This window comes from Phoxinus phoxinus (genome assembly GCF_949152265.1).
Source record: "Phoxinus phoxinus genome assembly, chromosome: 14".
Lineage (NCBI taxonomy): Eukaryota > Metazoa > Chordata > Actinopteri > Cypriniformes > Leuciscidae > Phoxinus > Phoxinus phoxinus.
The window spans coordinates 23,866,838-23,892,809 of record NC_136889.1 but is presented as its reverse complement, the minus strand read 5'-3'; the positions used below and the strand labels follow the sequence as shown (position 1 = coordinate 23,892,809).

General features: G+C 37.2%; 1 protein-coding gene across 1 annotated transcript in view; it reads left to right on the top strand.

Moving 5' to 3' along the window:
- LOC307010109 (protocadherin-15-like) overlaps window positions 1–25,972 on the top strand; it is a 225,684-nt gene that overhangs the window by 151,657 nt on the left and 48,055 nt on the right. The window contains exons 23-27 of the mRNA XM_079634508.1: window positions 3,258–3,398; window positions 8,176–8,288; window positions 22,068–22,177; window positions 22,408–22,548; window positions 24,857–24,984. Coding sequence (XP_079490634.1) covers window positions 3,258–3,398; window positions 8,176–8,288; window positions 22,068–22,177; window positions 22,408–22,548; window positions 24,857–24,984 — 633 coding nt within the window. The remainder of the gene's footprint in view (window positions 1–3,257; window positions 3,399–8,175; window positions 8,289–22,067; window positions 22,178–22,407; window positions 22,549–24,856; window positions 24,985–25,972) is intronic.

Sequence of the window (25,972 nt, the reverse complement as noted above, 5' to 3'; positions counted from 1 at the left end):
ACATTAAACAAACCAACAAAAGAAATCCAAGGTCTCAGATCTTAATCCACACAGACATGGCAGGGCAGGACCGGACAGGCACAGAACTCCACGAGACTAACACACGTAACAATAACAACGAACGAGCACAGGACAGCAAACACAGGTAGACTAAATAGGGAGGCAAACAAAGGAGGGTAACGAGGAGGACAGGTGGGACAAATAAACCAATAATCAGATAACAAGGGGGAGGGACCAGACAATGACAAGAGCACATGGCCCAAAATAACAAAACACCCATGTGCATCACAAGACAGGACAGACATGTGACATTACCCCCTCCCTACGGAGCGGCTACCAGACGCTCCATAAGGCCAGGGCGGGACAGGAAAGGAAACACCAGGGCGGGACGGGAGGGACAGACCGCTTATTCTTGGGAGGGCAAGGTAAAACATACAGTTCATCAGGTGGCCAGGGCGAAGCGGACAGTTCATCAGGCGTCCAGGGCGCAACTGAAGACCCCTCGGGCGGCCAGGGCGGTGAAGACCCCTCAGGAACAGCAACCGGCTCAGCGGTGGCCATCTTGTCTGGAGACCATGGAACAGACTCAGAAACAGGAACGGACACCGGCTCAGGCTCAGCGGCGGCCATCTTGTCCAGAGACACAGGCTCGGCAGACGTGACGTGAACAGTCTCTGGATCGGCAGACGTGAACAGTCTCTGGATGGGTAGACGTGACGTGAACAGTCTCTGGATCGGCAGACGTGCAGGGTCTCCTCCATGCATGCAATACTGCCACTGCATAAAAGAGGAAGACCGCCCTCCTTGCCGTGGCAGGACTGATGGTAGGCAGTTCCGAGACAATCTCCGAGATGACAGCGGGCTGCACGGGAACGACCTCCGGGATGACAGCGGGCTGCACAGGAACGACCTCTGGGATGACAGCGGGCTGCACGGGAACGATCTCCGGGATGACAGCGGGCTGCACGGGAACGACCTCCGGGATGACAGCGGGCTGCACGGGAACGACCTCTGGGACGACAGTGGGCTGCACAAGGACGACCCCTGGGACGACAGCAGGTTGGATGGGGACGATCTCCGGGACCACCGGGACTGGGACCACCGGACTCGGGACCACCGGACTCGGGACCACCAGAACAGGCATGGAGGAAATCTTCCTTCTCCTCCTCCGCTTCGGGGCCACCGGAACTGGAACTATTGGAACAGGGACCATCGGAACCAGCGGTGAAGGCTTCATGCTGGACGAGACCAGTGGCGAGGGTTTGACCGCTGAGAGTCAGCAGGGGTCTTAATATGGTTGCCAGTCGCAGTCTTGGTCTCACCTCTTCCCGACTGACCGCCGGCTGTCCTGATCTCCTCATTCCTCTGAGCGCACATGGCAAAGTATTTAAATAAGGAGATCCGTTCTCCCTCTCCGCAGGACAAAGTTCGCTCCGCTGAATCCACATGTTGGCTCGTTCGTTCTGTCGCGGTGGGTAGTGGAGAATGTAAAGGAGGACTCAAGTGTGGAGTGAAATGAAGAGGTTTAATAAAGATAAAACATAAAATAAACAAACCAACAAAATAAATCCAAGGTCTCAGAACTTAATCCGGCAGGGCAGGGCAGGGCAGGGCAGGCACAGAACTCCACGCGACTAACACACGTAACAATAACAACGAACGAGCACAGGACAGCAAACACAGGTAGACTAAATAGGGAGGCAAACAAAGGAGGGTAACGAGGAGGACAGGTGGGACAAATAAACCAATAATCAGATAACAAGGGGGAGGGACCAGACAATGACAAGAGCACATGGCCCAAAATAACAAAACACCCATGTGCATCACAAGACAGGACAGACATGTGACATATATATAAATGTATATTGCTGTAGGCTACTTTCTCGAAAATGACACATATCACCCAGAATGCATTGTTTTCTATGGTATATTGCTGTTACTGAAAACAGCTTGCTACTGTCAAAATTTTGCCAGTGTCCATTCAGTACTTTCTCAACAGTAAATCGCTGAGCCATTTTAAGTTTTGCTGGTGATACTTCCTATTCTTTTGTTTTCTGCCTGCGGTAACTACGAGTAAACCGTAACTTCATCATTGTGTATCAGACATTGACACCTTGTGAAATAAAGGTGAATTGCACCTATTCAGTCATCAAAGATTAAATTATTGATGTGCAGAAAAATAGTTACACTGTTAAACACATCAGGTCGTTAGTGACACTATACCATTTTTACAAAAAATTAATGGGAAAACAGGCATTCTTCTATACTTTTATTATTTATTATTGTTTTATTGTTTATAATGAATTGATTGAGGGATACTAAGAAGGTTGATGTCTAACTTTAAAAAATGAATAAGGAAGAGGGTAGTGAATGACGTCCCGGGTCACGAAAGACCTGAGGTACGTTCGATGATCAAAATAACTGTTTTCTGGTCAAAATAAGTATCTGATCTATTTTAGTATTAAGTATATTAAAATGTAATTTATTCTTGTGATAAAAAAGCTGGATTTTCAGCATCATTACTCTGATCAGTCTTCAGTGTCACATTATCCTTCAGAAATCATTCTAATATGCTGATTTGGTGATCAAAAAAACATATTTTGTTATTTGTATTGTTGAAAACTGTCGTGATGTTTAATATTTTTGTGGAAACCATGATGCAGTTTTTTTTTTTTCAGGATTCTTGTATGAATAAAAAGTTCAAAAGAGCAGCAATTATTTGAAATAAATATATTTTGTATCACACAGTTTTACTGTCACTTTTGAGTAATTTAATGTGTCCTTAATGTGGCAGAATAAATGTTTAATTTCCTTCAAAATAAAAATCTTCCTGACCCAAACTTTTGAATAGTGTACATTGCAGGGCATTTGATGTGATTGATATAAAAGCTGAAGGGTATTTGTCATTTTAAATAATTAATGACTTAACTTTCACAATATCTAAGATATTGTATGACTTCAAAAGACTTGAAAAATGGCAAATTTGTCCTTTTCGGAGCTTGAGAGCCACTGATTCCTGCCTTCTTTCATTGTATGGACAATAGCAGCTTAGAAAATATTCTCCAAATGACTTTGATTTGATGTCATAGAAAGAATATATAATCAAGCCCCTTTTAAAGCAGTGATAAATAGCAATCTATAATTATATAATAATGTGATGCATAGAATTAAATATAATGATACACCAGATTTGGTCATTTAAATATAATTAGGTCTGCTCTAGGGATGTGTTGATACTAACCGTGTTCCTCCCTTAGGGTACGCCTGCCAGTAAAGTGCGCTACAGAGTGGATCAGGATCTGTCACCATACAGTGGAAGTATCTTTGATGTAGAGACGGACACAGGAAGAGTTATCACCAAAGTCAACCTGAATGAGCAACCCAACGCCATTTTCAAGGTGAGTCTGGGCAGAAAGGCTGTTATGCACTTCACTTGTGTCAAAATCCAGTTTGAATCCAGCCTAGTGTGATTTAAAGTGCCCCTATTATGCTTTTATCGGATATTACCTTTCATGTAGCGTGTAACATAGCTTTTTGTGAATGTAAAAGGTCTGGAAAGTAAAAGTCCATGCTAAATGGAGTTATTGTCTCCTAAAAGAAAGAACGATTCTGAACTGCCTGAAAAGAGAATTCCAGTCTCACTTCCATGAACCTGCTTTACTATACTAAATTAATGCCAGCTTATGGTCTTCATTGGCTGCTCGCGAACAATGCCTACTTTAGTCCTCAAACACTGCTCTGATTGGTCAGATGGCCCAGTCAAATGAGAATGTGATTTTAAGAATATGATATTTAAGAATTTGAATATATGTGCCATTTATTTGTTCAGTCATGTTGATTTCAAATACTTTTGAGGAAAAAAAAAATTATTATAGCATTTTCAAGAAATACAATTAGGAATGGCTACATGTTTTAACCATCAAGTGAAAAGTAATGACATTTTTTAATTTTACCTTGAATACACATGTGTACCGACGGAGTTTTATAAGTACAATAAAATGAATAAATACATACATATATACATAGATTTAATAAAATTTACACAAACCTATATTTTACAGAAGAAATACACCAATTCAATGTCACTGCTAGAATTGCTGTCTTCTGAAGAAGATGTCAAAATGATAAATGACTCAATGCTGGGTTGTTACGTTTGACAATGGAGCTGGGCAACACAAAAATGTTTTTTATGGAAAAACAAATCACCTAGTAGGTAATCACGAGTAAGTCGGTCGTACTAAAGTCTTACAATAATGGTGGTCTGGATTTTATTGATTTTGATTCCCCTTAACAATGCATTTAAAATTAATGGGCTGAATCAATACCTATCAAAACCAGCAAACTTGTTTTTTCACAACTTGGTGGCATTCGTTTTCTCTTAATGTGTAATTATGACATATCTACTCTTCCTATCAAACTTTACAACTTTCATCGACAGGTTCTCTGAGCATGGGCTTTAATTTATAAATATATTTGTTCACAACAGAGGTGTTTTATTTGGAACAATAAAAAACATATTACTCAAGAACAAATCTTTGTTTTATGATAATTGGTTTTGTAATGGTTTGCTTTTGGTGGAGCAGTTGTCTAATAATCAAGGTATTTTGTTCAGGTACTCACATTTTTGCATGCACTCAAACACTGCTGTTGTATCTGTGGATGAGTTTGGTTCATGTTATCGTCATCTTCAGAAGACGCAAATCCACTTTGCACGCACTTCCGAAGGATGAGGATTCGTGATCTAATTGATATGGTAAAACCGATGCTATTGTTACTGTTCGTATCACTGTGTATCAAGTGCTGAGGAAGCCTCAGAAGCTGAAATTCAGATGTGGTGACATGTTGTGTCCTATATGCGCTGTAAGCTGTAGACCAATCACAACAGACTGGGCTGAACATCTGACCAATCAGAGCAGAATAGGCTCGCAGAAAGGAGGGGTTTAGAGAGACCAGATTCTTGATAACCGTTTCAGACACTGAGAAAAGAGGTGATGCTATGTGAATGCAAAGCATTTTTAGACCTTGGATGCATGCAAACCTATTGCAGGAGACCTCCAAAACTAAATTAGGAACCTTTAAAATAGTATAACATGTCATTCCACATCATTTTGTAAAGAACAGAAAGGAGAATTAAAATGGCTTGAATGCATTTGATTTTTGGACATACTAAAGTTACAGATTTTAAGTTTTATGGTAACACTTTAAAACAGTGTTCAATTTATTATGCATTAGGTATCGTGAACTAACAATGAACTACGTTTACAGCATTTTTTTTTAATTAAGGTTAATGTTACTTTATTAATAAACTATTGTTCATTGTTAATTCATGTTCGTTCATAATACAGTAAATAATGCATTAAATAATGTACTTGAAATGTATAAATTAACATTAGTTAATGTATTAAACTTGAAATGTACTGTAGAAATGCTGCAGTACTGTTCATTTTTAGTTCATGACATCTAATGAATTAGATAATGCTAACAAACTGAACCTCTTTGTAAAGTGTATCGCTTTCATGTAATTGAAATCCAACCTCAATCAAAAGTTTTGCTGAGCTGAGGTCAGTTTGACTCTCATTCTAATGTTTTAAGATTATGAGAATTGGAAATGGTTTGTCAGATGGCCGCCAATAAAATAGCAGCATGAATTTTTATGTCATGTGTCCAGTGCGCACATGGATGCCTATAAGCAATAGATGTTGCTCTTTACAGTATGTCATTCTGTTCTATTAATGAGTCACGGAATTATACTGTTGTCAACCAGACTTGTTTTACTTGTTTCTCGTGATGGATAAAGCACAAAACACAACAATGACACTTATAAAATGTCTATTTATAGCAGTCAATCTCAAGCTAAGTCCAATTATATCCAATGACAAATTATGTTCTTCAGGGTCAGTAATTTATCATTGACCATTAAAAAAGAGGGGGGAAGTCACTGGATTAAAATGATAACAACTGCGTATGTGTATTTCTGATATAACATTCACAGACTTGTGAACTCTTTAGTTACTGTCTCCTCTACTATGACCTGAATCAATACATAAATTAATTAGCCTAACGTTAAGTGAGATTAAATCAATTTACCATTGAGCAAATGTAGGTTTTACCGTGTTCATTTGGGAATAGTGGCTGACAAGTTGTTTAATCAATAAAATGCACATCTAAATTCTTTCTTTTTTTTAAGATTTAGAAAAGCAGCATTGATCCTCTCTGTATACTTTGTGCCACTATAAAGTGCCTGAGCAAAAAAATAGACATGTTTGTCCGTCTGTAAAATAATATATTAGACAGTAATGTTTTACTAATGTTTATTTGTGTACATATTTACAGCAACAACAACAAAAAAACTTTTTGTGGCACAATGTTTATGGTTTAATGACAAATAAGGATGTCCAATATACTGCAAATATGATTATTATTTTGTTTAAATATATTTGTCATTTATTTGTTCAGTCATTTTGATTTCAAATACTTTTGAGGAAAAAAAATTTGAATAGCATTTTCAAGAAATGCTATATGTTTTAACCATCAAGTGAAAAGTAATGATTTTTATTTTATTTTACCTTGAAAACACATGAGTGTGCCAACTTTATTTTCAAACTAGTTTTCAAGTAAAATAAAATAAATACATACATACATATACATACATACATACATACATACATACATACATACATACATACATATACATATACATACATACATACATACATACATACATACATACATACATACATAGATTTAATAAAATGTACACTGCTAGAATTTCTCTCTTCTGAAGAAGTTGTAAAAAGCCTGCGATAAATGACTCAACGCTGGGTTGTTACGTTTGACAATGGAGCTGGGTAACACAAAAAATGTTTTTATGGAAACAAATCACCTATAAGTCAGTCGTACTAAAGTCTTATAATAATGGTGGTCTGGATTTTATTGATTTTGATTCCCTCAACAATACATTCAAAACTAATGGGCTGAATCAATAACAAGCTTCTATTTGGATTGTTTTTCCTTAACTTGTTTTTTCACAATTTGGTGTCATTCGTTTTCTCTTAATGTGTAATTATGACATATCTAAATTCTCTTTCAAACTTTACAACTTTCATCGACAGGTTCTCTGAGCAATATAAAATTGGAACAATAAGAACAATTTGTTCAAGAACAAATCTTTGTTTTATGATAATTGGTTTAATGGTTTGCTTTTGGTGGAGCAGTTGTTTAATAATCAAAATCTTTTGTTCAGGTACTCACATTTTTTCTCCAAATGACAATAATAATCCCAAACGAATTTACAACAGTTATGGGAGCTATTGCATATTCTGGTTTGTGTATGCTATTTAAAAACTGTAATGACTCTTCATTGCTACTGCATCTTTTCCTAAACCTTGCGATACACTTATTGGTAAAATTAGTTATTCTGAGTTAAGAGCCAAAATTATCAAATAAGATCTTTATTTCTTAAGAAATTGATTTCTGTAATCTCTTTATGGAATAATTTGTTTGATAACCTTGATTGGAAAATGTATTGTCTTTGGAATTATATTACTTTTTTGTCAAGTAAGATTTTTCCAGGCTTCTCAATACATCTGAGAAAATGTATTTGGGTTTTTCGACTAAGACCCCACAACATAAATTATCTGTTTTAGTATTAATTTATTTTTATTATATATGTCACGTTTTTTAACAGTCCACCTGGAAACAAAGCTGTCGTGATGGCAAACCCCCTCATGGAAGAAGAAAGCCTTTGCGTTTACAACTATGAAAATGAGCGCTTTTCAGGATGAACTAATCGCTGGATTAGTATGATGTTTGCAGCGGCATTGTACAACGTCCTTGAACCAATCATTTGTTAGTCTGTTATCATTGACTTTGACTTTGCATTTTCACGCCTCTAAACGTGACGTGTAACAAAACAAACTGTGATTGGTTGCTTTACATGTCTGTGAAACGTTTTCTTGGGCGGTCCTTGGCAAATGAAAGCTGATAATGATGTGGCAGGCAAAAGTTTTTTTAGACGTTTTTAATTTTCTTTTATTTAATATAAAAATATTCTGCAAAATAAATGTTTTTGTTACAATCTAGACAATGGCCCACAAAAATATCAAAATTTGAATTCAGACACAAGTCACTGTATGAATTGCATTTTAATGCATTTTTCATAACCTCTTCTCATAGCTGGTGGTCATCGCCTATGACGACGGAGAGCCGGTGAAGATGAACAGAACCACAGTGGAAATCACTGTGCTTCAGCCCTCCAGGATTCCCATCTTCACTGAGGAAGAGTACAGGTGGGTGCCGTTGTCTATAGAGAGCAAGGGAACAGACATTTACTTATTTATGACATGTTCTCTTTGAGCTCTGTGAGTCAGAATTAGTTTAGCACATATTCCCTGCAGGCTGATTCAGAATCTCTGCATGCGTAATGAGTGTTATCTGTGAATATGTGACTAGAATTGCAGGCAGGTTGACTCTGACTATGGAGCTGGTCTACAGCTCTCAAACGCTGTTGTTTCCAAAGGGTACGTCTGCAGCTTGTCAGTAATGTGGATGTTGAAGGGTCTGGATTAGCATGACAGGGGCTTTAAAATTTAATGTTGAAGTTTTTAGATTTTGATTAATAAAGACACAAAGGGCCAGATTTACTAAACAGGGCAAATTAGCGTGAGAGCACAATTCCAAAAAAGCGCCGATGGGAGTGGAGAGTTCTGCACGTGATCTACTGACGACGCACAAATTAAAGAACACAGACACAGCCGGATCATTTCCAGAATGACAACGCAATCTACCAAGAGCAGCGCGAATTACCATCTGGTTTAAGACATGCTTTTTTTGGCCAGTAAATAATGGCACAGATACCAGTCAATTGACGAGAGCAAACCTTTAATCGCCTTGCATGATTAATTAAAATACTCTCCTACCATACATTTTTTTATCTGAAAGGGAAACTCCTACAAATGCATATGCAATAAGGTCAGCCGCAAAAATAACTGTCCATGCCTTTTCAGCGCTTATTTTTCACTGCGTGTCTTTAGTAAATCATTCGTTTTTTAACGCCAATAGAGGGTCTGCGCTGGCGAAAGCTGTTAGTAAATCTGGCTCAAAGTCTTATGATGCTGTTGAGCAACACACTTGTTGACTTTCATGTAAATTTTAGCTCATAACTTCTGAACCAATTTGTCTAGAAACATTTTTAATTTGTCTGATACCTTGGGTCAACTGACCAGATTTTCTCTGACACTTTTCTCACACCTTTCCTTCACACTTTCCCACACTTTTTCCCCTTTTTTGAATCTTCTACCTTTTGTTTTTAAAGAAAGATCATCCTTGGTCCGTTATGTATATACCAAAGTGTGCACATGTATCACATCAATGAATCATCATCTGAGAGCGAAGACACCAAACTGCTAGTGAGGCTTGCTATTTTGGCCATAGTCTCTGCTCTCTGTAGATCCCATGGTTCTTTTTAAAACATAGTGATTTTTTGGGACAATGCCACCTACTGGTAAAGTAGAGGTAATTAATCTTATCAACTTTAAACGCAATGTTAAAAAAAACAATAGTTCTGCCTTCCTGATACTTTAATTCTATGGTTATCAGGTTTCGCTTCATGACCCAGCATATCAAAATTGCTTATTATTTTAAAAAAAAATGAAGCAGTTTTAATTGAATTATAATTTCAATGAAATATGGAAATTATTGTTTCTAACTTTATTTTTATTCCAATTGGCATTTTTGCACCCTTGAAGGGCACTTTTGGAAAGCAGATACTACTTTCAGGAGCGTACCTAATGAAAATAAACAATCCCATCATGAAGGGCCATTCCACAAGTCCCTTAGGAAAGGTCTTGTGGCGACTTATGGCGTCCGCCATCTTGGAACTGTTAACACAACGCTGTTTATCACTTCATCTCTCACACTAACAAATCAATTCATTTTCATTGAAAATGTCTCGGCATTGTGAAGCATATGGCTGTAAAATCTATAAATACCAAAAGAAATATAACCTATAAGAGGTGATTATTTGCTGGCTTGTGTTTAATGTAACTCAATTTGCAATATCCATATGCAGAATTATCACATTAGTGATACGCTTAATGCTATGAAAATCATCTGCTAATGTCTATATACATATATAGATATTCATGCACCTGCACTGTCATCTTGCTCTTGAGTGTTCACAGACCGTTCCAATATGTTGGACGACTTGTGTATAGCAGCCTGTTAGAAATGGACACCAATAAGGAACATATTTATATATATATATATATATATATATATATATATATATATATATATATATATATATATATATATATATATATATATAATAATAATAATAAGACATTCCTGAGTCTTCACATTCCATTTTAAAGCTTTATATATAGCTTTAAATATATATAGCTTTAAATATATATATAATAATAAGACATTCCTGAGTCTTCACATTCCATTTTAAAGCTTGTTGGCAGGAAGCTTGGAATTAATGTTAAAACAGAATATTTCAAGTTGTTTTGTAAAACCTAATTATAAAATGTATATGTATTTGCAACAGTTATATTAACAGCAATAATAAGACATTCCTACAGCTAATGCTGCTTTTTCATGGTAACATTGCAGGGGAAGATAATGAGGAAAGTATGTTGTATTTCATTGCTCCCTTCGCCAAGTGTGTTCCAAACGGCTACATTATGACACGCAAGTGCTCTTCTCCCTCCAAAGTCCCCACTTCTAGAGCTCTGCCCTTCGGACTGAGTAGAGCATAGGGATGCTCACTTCCAATTATAATTCGCCCTATATTCATTAGACCTGTCATTATGGGATGCCTTGTGTACCAGGGCCATAGGCTTTGTTTTATAATCACTGATGTCCCCAATTTGAGGTTCCCTGTAGTTAGGGTGGTTCGGGGGCATGCTCTGCCAAGAATTTTTTTATTTCTCTGATCGTGCATTTTAAGACATTTGAAGGCCAACAAAATGCACAACAATAGCTTTAAAACCATGCCATTGTTTTTTTGTTTTTGTTTTTTGTTTTTTTTGGTCATTTAACATTTCTATCCTAAAACAGCTGTCAAAAATGAACTGTTTCGTTTCGCTACATCTTATCTTACATCTTATCTTGCACTTTATTGACCATTTGGGAGCGACAGTGGCTCAGTGGTTCATGTAGGTTGTCTGCAAACTGGAAGGTTGGTGGTCCAATCACCGGTTCCACCTGACCAAGTGCCGAGGTGTCCATGAGCAAGACACCTAACCCCAGCTGCTCCCGACGAGCTGGATGGCGCCTTGCATGGCTGACACCGCCATCGGTGTATGAATTGGTGAATGTGAGGCAATGTGTAAAGCGCTTTGGTGGCCATTGGGTTTGTGAAAGCGCTATATAAATGCAGTCCATTTACCATTTTACCATTTACTGAAGCGTTGCACTGTGCTGGAATTTGCGCTCAGCAGCTTCTGTGAACATAAAGCCCGCCTACTTTGATTTGGTGCTGTGCAATATATGCTTGCAGCACTAAAGTGGAGTTAATAGTAATTTTAATTATTTTGCAACCTTTATTACACCTCGGAAAAATACAGAGGTCCGGTCCTCAGTGACCTCATACTGGCTATTGCCATGCCTTGGACAGCATAATCTGTTCCTATGTCTGTATATTTTCACCATGAGGTAAAAACTCCTGCCGCTCTCGTCTTTTACCTGTCAATCCTTGTTTCTATCTTTCTCTCTTTCTCTCACATGTTGATTTCCCCTTTCATTCTCTCTGTAAAGGCATGCGGCAGAAAGAAAGTTATGTTCTTCTGGTCAGAAATAATATATTATTGTATTGTGTACTTTCTCTACTTCGTGCATACAATGGAGAAAAAAAGACAACTTATTATGAAAAATAAGCTAAATAAAACTTAAGCCAGAAAAAAAATATGTTTCAGTGAGGATTTAAGGAAGGAATTGTAATTTTTTTCCTGCTTTGAGCAGATGTGTGTTATTTTCAAGATGGTGTAAAACAGGGGTATTTTATTAAAGTTCCAAGAGGTCCGGTCTCTATATTTTCTTCCTAGCGGAGATCCAGACAGTGCTTTTTTTAAACAGTTATACATTTCCATTGTGGCAGCCGTAGTACTTTGTAAAAGATCCTAAACAATCCTAAACACTCAAAATAGTCATCAAGGATGAAAATATTTCTCCCAACTGGATATGATTATACAGAGGTAAGAGCAGATGTTTTATCAGGCTATTTCTTATTATTACTATTATTTTACATTTAGACATCTACGTGTATGGCACATAGAAGGACTTGGGACTGAGAAAACATACTGGCGATGCAGGGTTTACCTCTTAAGAAAAGTACGGACCATTTTTTTATTTTGTTCAAAGTAATGAACTACTAAAAACAATCAACATAATCTAATGATCAGTACTCAATAAAGTTATTTCAAAGTGCTTTGTCTTCCCTAGCCATCTTTAAATATTTTTCCAAACATTGTTTATTATGAAATGCTCTTAATATGTTAAATGTATGGGGGGAGGGGGGGTGTACTTTAGCAAAAGTATCTATTTTGCTGCTCACTGTGTTTCATCTACTGTTGTTAAAATCACCTTGTCATCTGTAGCTCTTAATGTGACGCTTTACGTCTTTAGCGGAAGAGAAAATCAACACGCACAGAACGGAAAATACTTGAATGAAGCAAGTTTTGGTCTAGATGAAAATATTAGAGAATGTAGCACAGAAAGAGCATTACCTTAAACTACCCTAATCACTTGTGGTGTGTACCGCTCCGTTGTTTTAATACGCTGCTCACTTTAAACTGTAGAAATGGTAAAATTACACAATTATGTCCCGCGGTCCGGATGGAACCAAGCCGGTCCGCCATTTGAATACCACTGGAGATAAACATCCAATGCTTTCAGAAAGCATTTAGACCCTTAAAAATGAACCTTTTATATGTATTCAGGCATTTTAGTGTTGACTTGGTCGGCAATTACAGCATTGAGTTGTCGTGCTTGTTCTAGCAGGCAACCTACTGGGATTTTTGCTGTTTCTCCGTCAGATTGAGTGTGGCTGTCATTATTAATGTGTCCAACTTAAATCCTTGGCAGGACCATTCAGGAATCTTTCCTGAAGCATTGTGCTGCACTGTTTGCTTGTACATTACTGATTCTTCCAAATGGTCTGGGAGATTTCTTCCACTGTGAGAAGCAGAAACTCTTCCATGTTGTGAACGTTTGTTTCTGAGGTCAGGATCTCTAAAGTATTGCCTTCATCTCAGAGTCCTACTGATGTTCTCACACCAGCAGTTTCCATAGCAATTACGAATAAAAAGGCAGTCTATTTTAGGCTTGAGACTGAGAGATGGCCATTCATCGGTAAGATTGATACATCACAGCTGGCTCCTGAAATGAGCTTAACTCCAGTGCTCAACGGGCCAGTGTGCCATTCTCATTAGCATTGCTGGATATAAAGCCCAAAGACCTTCAACAGTTCATTTGTCTGTGTAAATGAACAATAAATGAACTGACAACATGCGTATGAAATTATATCACCTTTTGATGTGTAAAATAAGACTATTTCAGTTGAATGCAAAATAAATAAATAAACGTTTATGCATGAATAAATATGCAAATCAGCATATTATAATGTTTTTTTGAAGGATTATGTGACACAGGACTGGATTAATGATGCTGAAAATTCACCCGACTTTACAGGAATAAATTACCTTTTTAAACATATTTAAATAGAAAACAGTTATGTTAAATTGTAATTATATTTTACAAATATTACTGTTTTTACTGTATTTTTTGTATCAAATAATTGCAGACTTGGTAAGCATAAGTGACCTACCTACCAAAAAATAATAATAATTATAATAATAATATTGTTTTCCACAATATTTTTACCTTCTCTGATTATTAAAAAAATATATATTGGCCTTTTTTTTAGCTATTGTACCTTTCAGACTTTAAATCGCTTAATATATCTAAAAATGTCTACTTCCTCCTATCATGACAATTCGGCAAGCCACGTTTCTGGACAAAAAAAATAAATGTGTTATTGTATTCATGGCTGCGATTTTGTGACAAAACGTTTTTAAAGCTTAATAACTGGTCGTTTGGACTGAGCGGGGAGTTTTAAAGTTCCCCTGCAGTCAGTAATTGTATCCCTTAAAACTCTTGATAATCAATTATTTTCCTTTGAAAATAACATTGTCATGCCTTAAAATAGCTTGAATGTAACTCTACACCCTTGTTTCGTTAAGTCTACTCGGATCCATGAATATGCAAATTAGCCCCCGCCTCCACTCACTCACACCAGCTCGGACTACCTGATCCACTCGGTCAACTGTAGTAAACACTGCTACACAATACACAATACGCAAGTGGAAATATTGGTTTAATTCAGCCATATTCATTTGAACCAGAAACTAATTTAAAAGAAGAGGAAGAGTGAATTATACAAGCTCTTCTACTGGTCGATGTATCAGAATGGTGATGCATTTTATGTATCGCTCTCTACAACAGTGGACACATAACGGTAATTAATATGATTAGCCTTTGGCTTGACTATGTTATTGAACTGCTAATAATGTGTTGCTAATGTTACACAAACCATGTTCCCGTTCGCCACCTCAGAGTCAGACAGCTGCCTTCTAAAATTAGCATCCTTAGAAACGTTCTGAACATCATAGAAACTCAGTGGGGAAAGGCATATAGTTCATTATAACATAATATACAGTACGTTATCATCCCGCTATATTACTATTTGCAACCACATTTTCCTGCTCCTTCTTAAAGATGTTATTGTGCTCCCTGTGGAAAAAACCCATCCTGCATGTTGACGGGATTGGTTTCAGGGGTAGTATTTTCTAGTTTTTTTTATTTTTATTTATTTTTTTTATGTTCTCCAAAAAGGAGGTTTTGTTAGAAATGACTTGAGAAGATAATAAAGTTGTATTCTGTCTCTTTCCAGCGTCGGGATTTGAGTTTTTTAGCCCATTTCAACTGTAATGTTATGCAGTCTGAAGTCCATTCTGAGTGAGCTTGGTGTTTAAAGGGGTCTGTGTGTTGACTGAAGCAGTGGGCCAGAGAGAACACTTCACAGGAAGCTCTAATGGCGTGAGCTATAGAGAGCATGCAGCGTTTCTCTGTAGACCTCATTAGGCCGTGGACTGCAGCTGGAACACTCTGGAGATCTGATTAAAACGGCCTAAATGAAGACTTATGAATCTCTCACACACATTCAGTATTTTTTAACAATGAGGGAAAACGTGCTGTTTTGCATGCCTAGACCTATCATGTATTGTTGATCAAAATCAGTTATTTGACTGCTTGATGTTTATAACTGTAGACAGATTTGATCATTAAAATATCCACACTACATTTTTCATCACGGTCGGCTCAGATCCGTCAGGAATATACAGGGATTAATATTTAGGCGGGTATTTGTACTTCCTAACTAACATCTCTGAGGACGAGTTCATACATACTCAAGGTTGGTTTAAAATTTCTTGTTTACCAACAAGTGACACATACACGCACACAAGTGCGTACTGGAGAGAAGTTGTCTTCTGTTGTCACGTCTTGTCTTCATCATCGTGTGCTTTGCCCAGGGCTTCTGTCGCATTGACACCTCTATGCTTTCAAACACACTGGATGGATCTCACAAAAGCTGTCAAGAACATGTCTGGGTCATATTTCACCCCAAAACAAAGACATAAATGATGTTTTTGTATAAAGACAAAAATTATATTTTCAGCATGATTAACATTTCTTTTTTGACAATGAAACGAATATCTCCCATTTCTCTTATTTTCTTTCGATTTGAGGGCGAAATGTGACCTGAACGTTTCGTTTTTTTGTGGATTCATAAAATTGTATTATTCATGCATCAGTTTTTTGTATTTGCATGTCTGTGGGTGTGTGAGATGAAGGGAAGGAGAACAAAGAAAATCTAAACTCTTTATTCAGCCTAAAGAAACAAAGACAAGAAAGAAAAGACTGTATGTTTATTAATTTATCTTGTATTATTTATTGCTACAGGCCAACTGAACTTTTGCTCAAATTAATGCAATTGTTTCCTCTTTTGCTCTAAAGTTGGGTGTGTGAGAGTTATCACCACTGTATGTAGGGGTTATTTCATTATGTAATTACAGTACATGCAAAAATGTGTACCAAACACTAAGAAAACTTTTTTTCTGACAATGTTTTTGTCTAAGACTTCATCGGATCTGATTCAGAACTATAATCAAAACATAGATTGAGTAGATCGAGTGGATTGAATCCATCAACACCCCCAAAGCTTGCACCTGTACCTCTTCCTGCGGGTTCAACATTTCATTCTGTAACATTAGGCAGTTTTGATGTAGGCTATATATGCTGGTTAATGTTTGACGATCACATTAGCTTACATGTACGTAAGCAATGCTTCTATCGCTTGTTTCTGCTTCTTCACCTGTGTTTTGATCCAGAGATTTGTACTCTTTCAGAAGATGCGTAAAAGCGCCTCCTAGAGTATAACAGTGAAAACATGGATTGGTGGAAAATTCTGTCAATGGTGGGGAAAGAGTTAATAGATACTTCCTTCTCATTTAAGAAGCAATACAGCTTACCCATATTGGGAGAAGTTTATAAGCTTTGTTTTTTGGCAGATGTACACACACATTATTGTTTGATTTTACCTGCAGTGTTTCTGAATGTCCATTATGAGCATCTTGAAGATTATAGCTGAACATCATAACTTTTATTATGTGCACAGCTCTCTGGAATACTTGATTTTGATTAGCCAGGCTCTTTATTCTCCTACACTCTACATTGGGGTCTGATCTTCCCGTTGGGTTTATTTTTCAGTAATGACCGTCTGATTGTACATTATTTCTAACATAATTAACACAGTTCATGAGATGAACTGCTTATGATACCAGACATAAAACAGCTCTGAATGTCTAAAGTCTAAATTAGCATTCCTTAGGGCAGATGAGAGTACATTTTGCACTTGTTTTAATCCAGTCATTAAGTTGATGATATGTTGTGTTTATGTTGTGCATTTTCAGAAAATATTATTTTTGCCGAGAGAGATTTCTAACAGTTCACAGAGGACACTGTCAGAGAGATCACTACGAGTTTGAATTGCCAAACACTCACATACCTGGTCTCATAAATAATCATTCAGTGTCAAATTGAAGAATGTAGAATTGACTGTCACTTGATCTTCTTTTTTAATTGTGTCATTGATTGTTGATGCTGAGTTATTACTGCTTTAATTCGCTATTATGAACTGTTCATACACTCATTGATTTTATTACTAGAGGTTGAAAAGTGGTTGAATTGTTGGTGGGTGTTTCTACTCCTGGCTGCCTCAGTGTTACTAGTGGGTTAATCTGATCCCATTTGTGTTGTGATCCGATCTAAAGCACTGAGCACTTGTGCAAGCTATCAATAACCCATTGCTTTTGATTTGATCGCAACACAAATGGAATGTTTAATCGGTAGCAATACCATGTCATCCAAATTTAACAATGAATTTATTTTCTTTCTGCTAAAAATGAACATTCTGGAAAGTGTTTGTACAAATATTGCAGTAGTGCATAATGCACCATATCATGAACAAGATGAACATGCATGAATCAAACTCACTCAGATTGCTACAATCCCATCATGGTTTCCCGCGCATCATTTTACATCATTTCAGTTCATGTGGGTCATTTCCATAAAGTTAAACTAATGTATTCCGGTGCAAAACTGTCTTCAACTGCTTGTTAGCAAAACAAATCTAATCAGCCAATTACATGGCAGCAACTCCTAAAAGTGCATATAAGAAACCATAAAGTGTATTTAAAGTTTTTACTAATCACCTCTACTGTTAGTTAACATGCAGTTGCATAAAATTCTACTTTACACATATATGTAGTAGAGCTAAAGGGATTGTGCGATTATATACTATGTAAATGTAATGATAGTATGACAATGAGAAGATTACAGATGTATTGCTGAAGATAACTATGAGCTATTGTGTGTGAGTGTTGCAGTAACTCATTTCCATTAAAAGATGCTCCTCTTTGTGTTTTCTCACTCCTGCGCTGAGTTTCTGGCTATTTCTGTCCTCTGTGATCCCCATGGTAACCAGCATGAAACTGAGCATCGCTGAGATTTCAGCGTGACCTCGGCTTCTCGCTGTCAGTGTAGCAGTTGACTGCTGCAGTGCCCTATTGTCTCAGAGACAGAGCAAAGCGCTTCACCCCGTTTATGGTGCAGAGAAACCCAGGCAGTCAGCAGCTCTTTGTCGAGATCTCACGGTGATGGCTGTATTTTGACTGTTGGACAATAGAGACAAGAGTGTCATGCCCACCCACTTCTGATGGCTGGCGTGTGGTTCTCTCCTGTTTGAGAAAGCACAGAGACTTTCACAACATCTGTGAGGAAACCAGAACTGTGACAGTTAATTCAGATAAACTTTCCTTTTTTGTCACACTTAATAACAGGAGCTTTGTCTCACACTAAAGCCACAATACAGTCCTACTTTCTGCCATTTCTTTATAACGTAAGAGAGACTGACAGCACAAATATTAGTCTTGGGTAAAGATAACTTGTGTAATGCATACAGTGCAGTTCAAAAGTTTGGGGTCGGTAAGATTTAAAAGAAGTCTCTTCTGCTCAGCAAGGCTGCATTTATTTGGTCCAAAATCCTGTAAAAGCAGCGACATTGTTTTTTTAATTTAAAATAGCTTTTCTATTGTAATATATTTTAAAATGTATTTTATATGTATTTGTAATGTATTCCATGTGACGGCAAAGCTAAATTTCCACATGATTCTTCAGAAATCTTTCTATTTCTTGGTTTGCTGCTTAAGAAACATTTCTTATAATTATCAATTGTGCTGCTTAATATTTTGCTCAAAAACATTGAGTCAGATATTCGCTAACCGTATATTGTTGCTCACGTATTTGATTTTACCCCTAAACAGAACTTTTTTTTGCGAGTATATATCGGGGCCCTAAGGGTGTAAAAGGTCACTAATGTATTGGGGCACTAGACCAAATAATGCCTTGTACACAGAAATCAGAATTGATGAAATCAGAATTAAAATGTACCCAAAGTTTCACCGCAAGCCAGTTTTCAGATACTAAAACTGGGGAAATGTGATCCCTCTTTCTTAAACTTGTTAACAGCCTGGCTGCTGCATTTCGGACTAGCTGTAAATGGGATAACGCAGTTTGGGGCTAACCAATGTACAAAACCTTCAGTCAAACCTTGATAAAATAAGTAAGTGGATCACAATTTAATATAGAAAATAAAATGTTTTATTTTAGGGATAAATCTCATGTGGTTAAAAACTTGACAACAGCACTGATCTGCATATTGAAAAGTAAAGATGAGTCAAATATCACTCCAAGACTCCTCACATGATCTTCTATGTTTAACAACAATAAACCTAACTGGGCAACTAGGCCAGGTATGCAAGACAAAGAGGAACCTAAGATCAAGACTTCGGTTTTGCTCTCATTTAATTGTAATAAATTATTTGCCAGCCAATGTTTAATATTTTTAAAGCAATTTAGAGCATGCTCAGATGAACAATTCCTGTCTACACTCACTGAGAAATAAAATTGTGAAACGTCAGCATAACAATCATAAGATATGCTGTATTTCTGAAAAATAGAGCTCAAGGGATGAACAGTGAAAATAACAAGGGTCCTAAGATTGACCCTTGAGGGACACCGCATTGAACACAGCACTTAGATCTAATAAAAAAGGACGTGAGGAGTCCATGCCATGGAGAGTAGAATATCATTAGTGACCTTTTAATAATGCAAATTCAGTGCTGTGCAAATATCTGAAACCAGACTGAAATGTATCTAAAATGCTAAATGTAGATTTGACATAAAGGCAGTTTTAAGATCGTTCTGTAGTTGTTGTGTATTGCCGGATCCAAAAAAAATCCAGCAATACAGTTTTTGTAATACAATCCGGTACAATCCGCAATACAATCCGGGTTTTTTTTTTTAACAAGGTGTAGAATTGCATTTTTAAAATGCTTTGAAAAACTCCACTTGCTAATGAGCTGTTAATTATAGCTGTCACACTAGAACTGATAGTCATAAACAGTTCTTAAAAAGGCACGGAGAAAGAATATCCAGCTTACAGCTTGAACACTTCCTCTTGGAGACTACATCTGCTAATTGTTCTGATGTAACTGGTTCAAAGTGAGTCAGAGAGCTGGACAGGGTAGGAATTAATGGTTGATCAAAAGGAGTAGATACAATACCACCTTTCTTTTTGGTTGGGTTTAAAACATAATCAATTGCATTGTTGGTCAAAACCTGTTGGTCGATTTGCATTATCGGAGATTAATATAGAGAAAAACATGGATTTAGCCTCCTTTATAGCGCTCTGGTAGTTTCTGAGTAGAGATCTGAAGCTTGTCGCATATGCACATATGCTCAGCTTTTCTGCACTCTGTCTGAGAGTGTGAGTAACATCGTTTAACCAAGGCTGGGAGACACACTCAGTCCTCCTAAGCTTAAGTGGAGCGAAGTTATCGAGTGTGAAAGTACAAGATTTATTAAAAACTTCAACCAGTGATTCAGTGTCGATTCTAGCTAAGACATCGTCTGTGAAATGGACTGGGAGTGCAGTAAGGGCTGAGAAAATGTAGGGCGGGGCACTAACATATTATTGAATAATGGTCAAAAATACCAATATCTATGATCTCTAAATCGGACACACAAAGACCATATGATAAGATTTGGAAGGTCTGTAGACAAGTGCGCAGAAAGCAGGACCCATCAATTGAAAAATTTATGTTCAGCCTTTGACAGCAATAACAAAAGATACAGAGAGTGTTTTTTCTTCCCTTTTAAACGTTTTTTTTTACAAACCAAACTACCGGTATTGATGATAGTTTAGCAATTTAGCTTCATAATTGTATCATTTGCCATGTTTAGCCATATTTTTATCAGAACAGACCTTTGACCTTTCAGTTGAGAATCACTAGCATAGAAAAAAGCTTTAGAAATCGATTTGTTTTAGACCCATGATTCATGTATGCTGCTTTTGAATACATTAATTAAACTCTCTTCACCTCTTAAAGCTAAGTCTTTCTGCACTTTTTGTAGATCTTTTGTGTGGGTGTAGGGGTTCGGGTCTATATTTTAAATGGTCAACCGGGTCGGGTCCCAATCTATTACTTCGGGTCAAGGGTCTGTTTAACATTGTGTGTCGATCGGACTCGGAGAACAACCGGCCGTGAGCACAGTCAGTCAGCACTGCTTGTGTGTTTTTTTTTTAACTTGCAACTTGTAGAATTAGGATAAGAAAAGTGTGAGCCAGGAAATAAGGTTAAAAATACACACAAATTGCGCTAAAAAACTCTTCAGGTTGCTCCAGGCAAGTGCTTTATACTTCTCCAAACACTTATTTACTACTCTCCCATTTTTATATGAATGAACCGTCTTGTTTAATCTTAAAGTTTTGGTGGTCAGTCAGACTCGGCGCAGAGAGCACAAGAGTGAGATTATAGTAAATAAATAATGCTAACGCCAGCAGCCATGGCACTGAGCAATCATTATTATAGTTCAAAAGGGCAAACAGTCAAAGTTATTATGCAAGTTAACTCGAGTCGAAATGGAAATCTGCAAAGTCGAGTTTTTCATCCGTCACCGTGACATTAAATGGACTTTTGAAGCTGAAATTATGAGTGGATTAAGCTTGGAATAACTAGAGGAATAACATGGATAGAACTTTCTTGTTGGAGGATTGTAATGCATCACAGTCAGGGTCGGGTCGGGTCCGGGTAACTTTAGCACATTTATTGTATTTCTCGGATCTACACGGGTCCGGGTCGGCTCGGTCTAGCACATTACGGCCTTACGGGTCTCTTCGGGTTCGGGCACGAATTTGTGGACCCGTGTAGACCTCTACTATTGAACTGCTCTGATGTTTATTCAATATATAACTTAAATTACATTTCTATCACAGTAATCACATGAGAAATGACAGTGCTCCACTGCCTTCAACTGTGTGTTGTTTAAATGATGAATGAAGTGTGTAATTTGCTCTGGTTTAATTCTGCTGTGTTTTGCAGGTTTAGTCCGGTGAGTGAGAACGCTCCTGTCGGGACGCCTGTGGGATTGATTCTGGCTGTAGCTGTCAACACCACCGTCTTTTACTCTATAGTGGGTGGAAATGATGGAGGTGAGTTAATCCAAATGTGGTTCTTCAGTAAATTTGGTCAAATTCATCTTAAATTTAGAATAAAATGTAGAACAAACTGGAACCAACAAGCGCATATAGTTTCTGGTTGAGTTGGACTACAGGGGATTTGTGGGGGGAAAAAATACAACCATGAATTCCTAGTGGCCTGAGCGCTCATCATTGGTGTAGAAGACACTGTGAACTGTTCTCTGATCAGTTTGTGTTTTCAGGTGTGTTCAGAGTCAATAACCGCACCGGGATCGTCTACACAAATAAATCCCTGGACTACGAGACTGTGATCAGTTATGTACTCCGTGTGCAGGCCGACTCCCTCGAGATCATCCTTGCTAACCTACGCGCTCCCTCCAAAAGTAAGAACAACACTAAACCACATATTCCCAAGAATTTTATTTGGAGAGATCTTGCAGCTTTATAGTGAAGTAAATAAAATATATAAAAGTCATTATATTGAAAAAAATCTCTGTATAGATTAGTATATGACCACACATTTCAAATTAAATTCTAAGTTAAGACATATTCTGGTGAATCTCACAAAATCTGTCAAGAGGCAATTAGACACTGTTTGAAAATCTCATGTACTCTTTTTGCAAAACTATAAACACATTCGCACTCACTAAAACACATTTCCGACTGTGATGCACTTGTGTTGCAAAAAGCAAAATGCAGGCAAAAGTTAAACACAATGACTCTAACTTGTTCACACTTATTTCTAGTGATGTGATCAAACCAACTGTACAGGATAAGCCAGTTCAGTGTGCACAGCTGGCAGGTGCAATTAATGTTGATACAAACAATAGATGGAAACTATCTCAGAGGAGGGAGAGTATGTGTGAGAGGTGATGGACGAGAAGGAATAGGATGAGGAAGAGAAAGAGCAAGGTGTGGAGTGTTATCAAGGCTGGATCTGTCTGACTAGAGGGTTTTTCCCTTTTTTGGCAAGAGACGACATTGCCTGTGATGTGGACACAGTCCTCAGGACAGAGCCAACAGGGAAGACATGCTTCTGAGGCAGAATAAATCTCTCACCGACTTTGTGCAGTTGAGTGTACTGTAACATGCTTTATCAACATGTCTGTAAAACATGTTCTTTGGGATTGCCCAATCTTTAAGTTATGAGACAGCACTCAGGACACACTATGTGCACATTTAGTTCATGTTTAGCACAAGTGCATTTAAAGAATCTTTTATAGAATTGTACTCTTTTTTTGTACATGTAGGCTACTTATTATTATTTTTATTCTTTATTTATTATTTTAAAAAATCTACGTTTGTTTTTGTTTGTTTTAGTTATACTTATTAAACATTTAACAACATAATATTATATGTATCTGGCTATCTGCCATGTAATAGCCGGTGATGCTGATTTGGCAATAAACGCACTACTACTACTACTACTACTACTACTACTACTACTACTACTGTAACATGCTTTTCATTCAAAGGTTGTTGTTTTTTTACCTTTTTGGCTTTTGCAGTTAGACTACTGTATTTTTACAGTATGCAAGTGCTGAACAACATACAGCCATTCATTACTATACAACTATAATACTATACTTGCAGTGCATACGGTATACTATTTATTCACCTTACTACTTACTACTGTAAGTTGCGATTACTACGCTTTTTTACATGATTACAAAATGAATTTACTCTGTTACAATGTACTTTTTTTCTGTAACTGCATTTGGATGCTCTTTTCTCCTTTTTTTGTAGTGTCTAGTGAATGATCTGTGTTTATATTTTGACTGGCTGTGTGTTTGATCTCAAAGCATTATTTGATTTTAAGCACAGATAAAATGGTTTTGAGTCAATTGTTTGATTTTGACAGAAGAGTCAATTGTTCTTTGAATATAGTTTGAAGATTTGGTTTTGATAAAGTGGGTGATGGTTTTGAGAAATGTGTTTTAGCAATTCAGAGAAGACTGTAACTAATGGGACATCATTATACAGTGTTACAGGTGTTTTGGGGGATACGTAGTTTCAAGGACCAATTGCGAACGTCAGGCCCAGATTTCATGAATCAGTCAAATCCCAATGGATGAAAAAAGTCCCATCCTATATTTTTGTTGTTGTCGTTCAATATTTTTCTCATTGAATATTCACTCAGTAATGAGCCACATTACAGAAATTAAATGGGTTGCAAATTCCATTTCATGTTGACTTAGAAGTTTAGTGAGCACATCACAGGCCTCTGACAGGACAAACTGTATATGAGAGAGAGACAAAATGTGTGTGTGAGTGTGTGTGTGTGTGTGTGTGTGTCCTGCCATGTGTCTTGCTTTCTCTTTGATTTTAATGTTGTTGTACATAACAGGACTGGCACACATTCTCTCTCTCTCTCTCTCACTTACCGTCCTGTTTTTCTTCATTTCTCTCTTTTCTCTCTTATTGAGCAATGATATACAGCTTTTCATCTGCGCTTTCCCCTGTGTGCGCATAGATCTACTCAGATGACTTTATATATTGTCGTTTAATGCAGCAGAAGACAAATGCTTTCTGACAGAGCATATTTTTCACGTCTGCCACAGTGTGAAGAGGGTTGCTGAAGCTGTGTGTGTTTACATTAACGCTGCCTTTTTGGTTTTAACTGTGACAAATAGGGCTTATAGTTCCATAAACTGAGGTCTGTTTCTCCTGTGTGTGTGTGTTTAAATATAGCAAACACAGCTAAGGTATTTATCGACGTTCAGGATGAGAACGATCATCCTCCTGTCTTCACAAGGTCTCTTTACATCGGCGGTGTGACTGAAGACACTAAGACATTCACCACAGTACTGAAAATTGTGGTGAGTATATGTGCATATGTTATGTGTTATTTATTCCCAGGCAGCGGTGTGGGAACACTCTGAAATGTTATGGGGCCACAATATAAACCTTAGGCTGCTGGACTCAAGAATATTAGTTAGGTTACATAATGCTCATTCAGTAGTACTAACGGATTTGTTGAAGCTAGGTAAGTAGACGCATGCATTGACAAAAAATTCCAGTCTTCATTGTCACATGATTCTTCAGAAATCATTCTAATATGCGGATTTGCTGCTCATTTCTTATTATTATCAATGTTGAAAACAGTTTTGCTGCCTGATATTTTTGTGGAAACTGTAATACCCTTTTTTATTTTTTTTATAAAATGAAGTTCAAAAGAGCAACATTTATATTTAATGGATTTTTTTTGTAACAATGTGAATTTGAAACTTGAATATGAAAGTTTTTACTGTTACTTTTGATCAATTTAATGCGTCCCCAAATTTTAGTGTATACATATCTCTTAATTTGTTCAGACTTGAGATTGCACTTGAGAAACTGAGATTGCATTAATCACAAAACATGATATTAATTACAGTTTGTTGTGTTTTGATATTTAGATGTTGGTAGTTTGTTGAGCACAATACTATCAGAATGCACTGGACCCATGGTTATTAATTCATGGGGTTTGGAAATGTTCTGCAGGTGTTGGTGTCTGCAGTATATTATATTTCATTTTTACAGAAGAGAACTTGCTGTTCACATCCTGACACACCTGTCAACACTATTGAATATCTCTCTTGCTGTTCAAATCTACTCGCTTCCCCCCACATCTTTGTAACTGTGCTTAGACAGCTTCTCTCTCCATTCTGACAATGTGGAAGACAAGTGACGGACACCTGTAAAATACCCACTGGGTTCTGTGTTCCCCTGCAAGGTGACCGTTATCTCATAAATTGAGTCTTTTAGCATCTATAAAAAGCATTAAGACGTACAATCTGATGATATATGGGGATTATTACATTTCTA